Source organism: Cnephaeus nilssonii (genome assembly GCF_951640355.1).
Source record: "Cnephaeus nilssonii genome assembly, chromosome: 10".
Lineage (NCBI taxonomy): Eukaryota > Metazoa > Chordata > Mammalia > Chiroptera > Vespertilionidae > Cnephaeus > Cnephaeus nilssonii.
The window spans coordinates 20,101,751-20,110,319 of NC_137081.1; the positions used below are offsets into that span (position 1 = coordinate 20,101,751).

The 8,569-nt window shown below is 47.8% G+C and overlaps 1 protein-coding gene across 2 annotated transcripts in view; it reads left to right on the plus strand.

Annotated features, from left to right (window-relative positions):
* The window catches only part of SMARCAL1 (SNF2 related chromatin remodeling annealing helicase 1), a 48,504-nt gene extending 42,122 nt beyond the window's left edge, over window positions 1-6,382 (plus strand). The window contains exons 14-18 of one of the 2 annotated variants that reach the window (XM_079782800.1): window positions 421-523; window positions 1,309-1,491; window positions 2,566-2,666; window positions 3,506-3,602; window positions 4,950-6,381. In XM_079782800.1, the coding sequence (XP_079638926.1) occupies window positions 421-523; window positions 1,309-1,491; window positions 2,566-2,666; window positions 3,506-3,602; window positions 4,950-5,189 (724 nt within the window). In that variant the 3' untranslated portion in view covers window positions 5,190-6,381. Of the gene's footprint in view, window positions 1-420; window positions 524-1,308; window positions 1,492-2,565; window positions 2,667-3,505; window positions 3,603-4,949 lie in introns of both variants that reach the window. The other variant, XM_079782801.1, reaches the window with a different exon arrangement.
* The last annotated feature ends 2,187 nt before the right edge of the window (window positions 6,383-8,569 follow it).

An 8,569-nucleotide genomic window follows, 5' to 3' on the forward strand; every position in this document is an offset into this window, starting at 1 on the left:
GATCTATAGACAACACTTTAATTTGTATTGAAAACACATTATAATGATGTTAGCGGCCAAAGTGCAAACTGTTAATTACCTTCATGATCCCAGGTAATAAGAATGTTTCAGTAACATATCAGAGATACATAAAACATAAGGCTCCAATTTCTTTGTGTATGGGAGATGACCAAAAAGTATGGAAGAACTCACGCTGCACAAGGCAGAAGATGGCTTGCTTCCCACAGCTCCTAATCTCTCTTCTAGTCAAGTGGCCTGGCATGAGGGAAAGGGGGAGAGGTGAGCTCTCGGGGAAGGGAGGGAATGGGCCAGGCAGGGCAGGTACCCCAAAGGTGTCTGATACAGGAACAGTCATTTTTCAGTAATTAACCTCAGCGGGATGAGCAGATGTTTAATTTGTGTTGTCATTGTCAAATGCAGTGAATATATCCTGGACCTGCTGGAAAGTGGAAGAGAGAAGTTTCTAGTGTTTGCACACCACAAGGTGGTTCTGGATGCAATTACTAAAGAGCTTGAGAGAAAGGTAAGCTTCCTTTGAAAGTCCACACCAGATGCTTTTATTGTTTGTGGCGGCTGCTAAGTTGTTCTGAGCAGGTGGAGGACAGGTCAGCAAAGAAGTGAGAGGATGGTTTCTGGAAGCAATGCTAAATGTTTCTGAAGAAGCATTCTTGCTTATAGAACCACGGGGCAGGTCAGAATATGCCAGCAGTGCATTTAACTTCCTCCATACTCTGTACAGATAGCCCAAGAATCCTGCTTTGGGAACATCTCCCAGTGGGTCTTCCATCATTCTGTGTAAATAATTAGAAAATTGTCAAGAGATTAGGTAGCAGAAATCGTCTTTCTGTGTGGAGACAAGTATCTGTATCAGTGTCCTCTTTCTTCCTTTGTTCCTCCTTATCACTCTTGAGGTGGCTTTGTTAATTGCACACGGCCATGCATAGACTTCAGTCCAGTTTTGTGGCCCTCAGTAAATCGGGTGAAAATCTTCCTAGAAGATTTCCTAGGAAAACTTAACACATATTTTCACCCCTTTTTCATTTTTTGTTAAATTTGAGATCATAGATTACCTTTTGTCTTCCTTCATCTTTTATATTTATGTACTATTTTAAATATGTGAGAGTATAGAGAAACATACAACAAACTCCTGTTTCCCTATTCAGATTGAATAAATGGAAAGTTTTGCTGTATTTATTTCAAAGTTTATATTTCGAGTAATAAAATACCTCAGTAGCCCTCTGTCCCATTCCCCTCTCCCCCCCCCACCTATGACCTCCGTCCTGACGCCTCGCCATGCTGCTCCTGCAGCAGGTGCAGCACATCCGCATCGATGGCTCCACCTCCTCCGCAGACCGGGAGCAGCTGTGCCAGCAGTTCCAGCTGTCCGAGAGGCACGCCGTGGCCGTGCTGTCCATCACCGCCGCCAACATGGGCCTCACCTTCTCCTCGGCCGGCCTGGTGGTGTTCGCCGAGTTGTTTTGGAACCCAGGGGTAAGGGGCGCAGAATTCGTGAAGCCCTGGGCATGCTCATGGCTGCAGGAGGGAGGAGCTAGTGTCGGATCTTCCTGCCCTCAAGAGCATTTACTTTCCACATGTCAGTCTTCTCTTAAAGAAGTGAAGACTCGCACATCTATTGGCTAGCTCTTAGATCTTCATAACCCCCATATGTAGTCTTATCGACTGTATCTTATCAATGGGGAAACAGAAGTTTTAGAAGGCTAGAAGGATGTATAGCTGGGTGCATAGCTGTCACCAAAGAGGGTAGCTCATAACAGCACCAGGTCGCTGCCCGGGCCTCTGGCTTTCCACTGTGTCCCTTTTATTAGCCATTGCTGTAAGCTGCTCTAGCCAGTGTGGCCACAACAGGGCGACGGCTGTGGGTGTTCCCTGAACATGTCACTAGCCCTGTCTGCTCAGCCAAGGGCTGTGACAGCAGATAGAAGGCATTTGTTTGGACTCATAAAATTTTCTCCTGAGCTCCAGAAAGAGTTTGTTTCTCCTCACATGTTCTCACATACTGTGGCTCTCACTGGCCGCACAGGGCAACTGCTCTAATGATGGGTGGGCTTCGGGTGGAGTGCATTTTATAATGGAAACAGGCTCCTGGTTTTCATTATTCCTTCAGGGCTACCTCCATGTAAGTGCCACCCTGTCCCCCTCACAGCTGGCCTCTCCCTTTGGTGCAGTGTTGACTTAGCTAGGAGATGACTGTTCCTATTTCACGGAGAGAAGAATGGAATGTGCCAGTTTCCTTCGTTTGCCCTTCATCCCAGCCTGATGGCAGAGCCAAAGCTCGCGCCCCCTTCACAGCGCTGAGCACCGGGCCCAACGTGAGGGGCCATCACAGCTCTCCAGCTGCGGTTTACTTCCCCAACCGGTGTTCTGTCTGGTTCTGTCTTTGGTCAGGTGACAGGTCATTTGTAGGTAGAGGCCGGCAGGTCCTCCGCCGTGAGGCACGGCAGTGAAATCCTTTGAGGAAGAAGTGTTGTGCTGGGGCGTGGGGGCCAGGGGCTGCCCGCTGTGGTGGGCTGAGCCGCTTCAGGCCCTGCCCTACATACCCTGCAGGTGCTGATGCAGGCCGAGGACCGGGTGCACCGCATTGGACAGTCGAACTCCGTGGGCATCCACTACCTGGTGGCGAGAGGCACGGCTGACGACTACCTCTGGTACGGCTGGCCACTGGCCCGGCAGTTGGGCTTGAGCAAGGGTGGACACCGAGGATGTAGTTCCTTTCCTCCCTAAGGGCTTCTGCTTTTGCTAAGGGCTTCCTCCCACTTTCATCATGAGCACGCCCGGCTCCCCCCCAGAATTCACTGGGGACCTGCAGGGTGCATGAGGAAATCATACAGGAATAAGGGGGGGTGACTCCTTCCCTACTGGCCTGAGACAAGGGAGGAGACTTGTGATGCGGCACTTGCTGAGCCAGGGTGCAATCCCCTTGCCCCTTTATGACGAGGCTGGGGCAGCTGCTGGGCCATCGGGAGAAAGTGGCTCAGCCCGGGCCAGGTGCTGCTTCATCGGCACAGCTGGGGGCTCATGTCTGGTACCTAAGCAAAAATCCCAGCATGCCCTTCCCATTTCCCCCTTCCTGAGAGTAAGTTTCCTGATTCTCTCAGTTTCCACGGCTCATCGGTTTCCAGCCTCGTGACTGAGGGGTCTTAACTCTGCAGCACATGTAGCTCCTCCCTACTTTCTTCTCTTGGTTTAGTGGGTTTGTTAATTGGGCAGCTCATAACAGCCCCAGGTTCAGAATGTTGCAGTGAGGCAGCATTTATTCCCTACACATCTTCTAGTAGAGGGAATTTTGAACCTGATGATACGAGTACGAAATTGGTTGGTTCACAGTTGAGAGGAGGCAGATACTTCAGGTGGGCGTTTGTGCCTTGAGAGATGCGACAATGTGAAGCAGCAGGCATGTCACTGCCCCTAAGGACGAGGAGGGTGGTCCGCTTTCACCTGCGTTCTGTGCAGGTTGGATTCACTGCGGCTCATTTCTTCCCAACAGGCCTCTGATCCAAGAGAAGATTAAAGTTCTGGGTGAAGCTGGGGTTTCTGAGGCCAATTTTTCAGAAATGACAGAAGCCACTGATTACATCTACAAGGTAACAGCCGCACATGGGGCCGAAGGAGGCATTAAGCTGCCTGCCAGCCCTTGGGGCCTGAGCAGGAAGGCATCACTCCTGGGACCGCCGCAGCCCAGGAGCTGGAGATGATGGTCTGCAGTCAGTCTCAGGCCAGTCCACGTGTGCTTCCTCTATGGACAAGTGATGACACTGACTCCTGCTTTGGACCTTCCCTCAGAGCGTCTCCTAACACCAGGGCTTCCACATGCTGCCCCTCCCATCAGACCATCTCAAACTGCAGAAAACTCCCCATGTAGCTGTTGAGTTACTGCAAAAAGTACATAGCAACACCTCGCAGGGCTGCCCCCGGAACATGTCCTCAGCGCAGAATGAGGCATGTTCAAAATCAGGTACCGCTTTTATACCACTTATTGCTGCTCACTCATTGCATTTTGTTCTCAGTGTCTCCCATTTTACAGAGGGGTAAACTGAGGCATGCAGAACAATGTGATTTGCCCGCAGTCACAGGCCTTGTTTTGCCAGCCCCTCTTATGACCTAGGAGAGAAAGAGGCCAGTGCCTCCTTCCATGGCCAGAGGGGCCTTGTCAGAGTGCTGAGAGGAGGCTTGTTGGCCTCTGGAAAGGACAGCTGGGGCCCAGCAAGCCTGCCCTGGCCTAGCGCTCCAGCCCAAAGGCTGCCCCGGTCTCTCCCTCCTCGGTTTCAGAGTTTCAGCGAAACTCGATGGAGAGGAGCAAGGAGCACTCCCAGAGGCTTGCGTTTCCACTCGGGTGGTTGACATGGAAGTGAGGACGCAGGCAGTTCTGCCTGCTGGATGGCGACTCCCGAGAGAATTGTTTGTAACGAGAGCTTAGAGGTCGAGCCTAACGCAGGGAGGTGGCCTTGCGGTTTCTGGTCAGGAAACGGAGGTGCCGTCTTTTTCTTGTGGAAATACCAATCTGACCTTGGAATTTGCCTGCTCTGAGTTAGCAAATAGTGTTACCATCACCATAGTCCAATGCATGTTAACAGTTATTTCTCCCTGGAACAGGCTGCCTGCATGTGGCACTTCCTTGGCCTTGCTGTTCAGATGGAGGGTGATGAGAGCCCAGCACAGTGAGGGGCTGGCCTTAGTGGCCTTTGACCTCACTTCCCATCTGAAAGGACAGCCATGTCTCTTTTTTTCTTTATCTAATGAGCAGGAGAGAAGATGTCAGACACTAGGCAGCAAGGCCGTGTTAGTGATGAGCGGCCTGCGCTCGCCCTCGCACAGCGCCCACCCGACCCCGGGAGAGGTGCGGCCCCTCCCTGTGTTCTCCCACCAGCCACATGGCAGGGAGTCAGGTGCAGCTGGGTGCTTCCATCTTTCCTTTTCTTTCTCTGATGAAGGACCCAAAGCAGCAGAAGATCTACGACCTATTCCAGAAGTCCTTTGAGGAGGAAGGAAGCGATAAGGAGCTCTTGGAGGCGGTGGAGGCCTTTGACCCGGGAAGTGCTTCAGGAACGTCTGGAAGTGGCTCCCAGGACCTGGGAGACTGCCTGGATGGAGACACAGCGACAGGCAGTCCAGAGAAGAAAAGGAGATTTGAATTTTTTGATAACTGGGACAGCTTTACCTTTCCCCTATAAGAGGGGCAAAAAAGGCATTTAAAAATCATGGAATTCGTTAATAAAATATAACTTTTGTTTTTAACACCTGTGCTCCTTTTATCATCATACGGGTGCTGGTGCTGAGTCGCAGCAAGTTTCCAGGTCAAGGGTCAGCGTTTCCTTTCCAGCCTCACAATGTGTGGGTTTGTTTGGGTCTTAATTAACCTCAGATTTCCTGGTTGAGAAATAGAGACAGTAGGTTGTAGTAGTGGTTATTCATGTTGTTTAAATAATGAAGTGCTTCCTCCACATCCCCCAAAATGTGAAATTTTAAAATTGATTGACCAAAAAAATATTTATAAAGCACCTACTATGTGCCAGGCACTGTTCTGGGTGCTAGCAGTAATTCGCCGAACACGTGAGAAAGTGTGCACCTTTGCAGAGGCTATCATATCAAGGGAGAGGCAATAGTTATATATCCCAGGAAGAGAAAGAAGGAACTATGGGTAGAGCAGGAGTTGATAAGTTTTTTCTGTACATAACCAGATAGTATTTTTGGCTTAATAGGCCAGGACATTTATATTGGCCAGGACATTTCTGCTGTAAGAGTGCGAAAATAACCATACATAATCTGAAACAAATGATTATGGCTCTTTTCCAATAAAACTCTGGTATGGACACTGAAACTTGAATTTCATGTAATTTTCATGGGTCACAAATGATTACTCCTTTGATTTATTTTCAATCACTTAAAAATGTAAAAACCATACATAGCTCACAGGGCTTGCAAAAGCAGGCAGTAGAGAGGGTTTGGCTTGCAGACCATAGTTTGTTAACCCCTGGTTTAGAGCAGTACCATCCAGTATAATGTAAGCCACATGTGTGATTTTAATATTCTAAGAGTGTTTCAGAAAATAAAGAAGGACCAAATCATTTGATTTAACCCAATATTGACATTTCAACATATAATCACTAAAATTATCTCTCCCTCCCGAACTCCCCAGTCTCATCCCCAAGGTCCTCCAAAGCAAATTTTATTTAGACCATGTAGCCTATATATTTTCAGGTAAACCATCTGAAATGTACTTCCGAAATTCATTGAGAGCCGTTGGTCATTTCTGTGTGATTTAATAAAAGACACTTGGATTTAGTTATATGGAGACTGAATACCTTTGGGTTTAAGGAAGGATTTCCACACTAACTCCTTTTCCTTCTGTACTTCGCAGCTCAGCCCAGACACATACACCCCAACAGCCGCTGTGTTTTCTGGAAATGTCAATTGAATGAAGAAAATATGGGCTCATCTCATCCCACTCCTGTCCCTGCCATTCATTGTCCCCTTAAAGGCTTTTACTAGAGCCCCCAAACTCCCCCACCCCTCTGCCCCAATCCACTGGCCCTGTCTCTGCCTCCCTCACCAGGGTCATTAAGTGGAGTGTTGTTCCCTGAGTGACGGTGGTTAATTTCTGCCTCTAGGGCCTGGCGCCAAGAAGATCCTGTCAGCCTTGATCCACTTGTGCTTGAATTAATCATGTCTTGTCCTTCTTGGCTCCGAACAGGCCTTTTTCTAGGTCAGAGGGAGAGCTGGGAATCGGAGCTGGAGGTGCTGTTCCCTCGCTGCTGGCTCTTGGGTTTTGCCTTATCTGTGCATTCTTGACTGTTGGAGCCTTGATGCTTTATGAAGCTCTTTTTAGGTGAAGTTAAATTGAAAGGATAAAATGAAGTCTAACCATATTTTTTACCCCATTCTCTTACTTTTTATCAAGTTCAGGATGACAAGGTAAAAAATGGCTTGGAAGCTTAAAGGGTTTCATGGGAGCAGTCTCTCATATTTACGTTTTACTTTGGTTTTGCGTTTTCCTCTGGGGTCTCAGTGAAGGAAATGGATTCCTAATCATAGCAGAAAGCATTGAGAAGCCCGTGAGTCAGTCTTTTGGGTCTTATGACAGCCAACAGTTACTTGATTTTGCAACACCTTACTTACATTCATCCCCCTAACCCAGTGGTCGGCAAACTCATTAGTCAACAGAGCCAAATATCAACAGTACAACGATTGAAATTTCTTTTGAGAGCCGAAAACTGACTTCTGCGCATGGGCCACGAAGTTTTAATCGCACTGTATGTGCGCGCCCACATGTGGTATTTTGTGGAAGAGCCACACTCAAGGGGCCAAAGAGCCGCATGTGGCTCGTGAGCCGCAGTTTGCCGACCACTGCCCTAACCCATTAAACAGATTTTATTGAGTACCAGGTATTCTTCCTCTGTTTCTATTCCCCCTTTTGAGAGATAAAATACAATACACAAAAGAGTTTACAAAACACCTTTGCAATCATGACCCCAAGCTTATGAATATAACAGTACTATAAACTGTATTGTTTGGCCTTTAATGTTTAGATTTACAATCCACTTCGAGTTTATTTTTGTACATGGAGTGAGGTAAGGTCAAGTTAAGTGCTTTCCATATGAATATTTAGTTATTTCAGCACTACTTATTTAAAAGACTTTCCCTTCTTAAACTGTTCCGTGGTGGTTTCTTTTTCACTTTTACAGATTTGATATGAAAATTAATGTAGAAATGTATAAGTTAAAAAATGTCAAAGTCCTACATTCTCATTCCTTCTACTATTATCCCTAGTTCCTAGGGGTAATAACTAATATAAACAGTTAGGGATGGAGCCATTGGTAGCATATTCCCAATGCATACGATTATATAGAAATATACAACAGGTCCTCGAATTATATCACTTTGTTCAACATCCTTTCATTATAACTCTTGTTTATATCAATTAGCCTATGATAAAATTGGTTTTCTTATATGTTGTTTCACTTAAGGTCACAGAACCTATTGCCATTAAGTGAGGATGTACTGTATGTAGAATTTGTTCTTATAAAAACTGTATCAAACTCTTTTTATTGAAAATGGCTCATTTCACATAATGTATTTGGCCATCTATATATATAAAAGCCTAAGCAACTGGATGACCGGACAACCAGCTGGTAGCTATGATGCGCACTGGCCACCAGGGGGCAGATGCTCAACACAGGAGCTTCCCCCTGGTGGTCAGTGTGCGCCCACAGCGGGAGCGCAAGCCTCTCCCACGGACACTCCCCTTGCACCTCCAGCTATGGCGGCGGCAGGCATAGTGGGGCTGGGATGAGCGGGAGCGGCATGGTGCCCAGCCCGGGCTCCTCCCCGGCCGCCTGCCGCTTCACACCTTACTTTATGCTGTGCGGGATTGACACGGACAGCAGGCTGGAGCCCAACGAGCTGGCGGGTAAGGCCAGGCTGTGGTGGCATGGAGGTCCACTGATGCCCGCAGGCCAGGTCGAGGGACCCCATGTGCACGAATCTGTGCACCAAGCCTCTAGTTGTTTCATATTGATCTATCTGATCTCTTTTAAGGGTTGCAGAATAACTC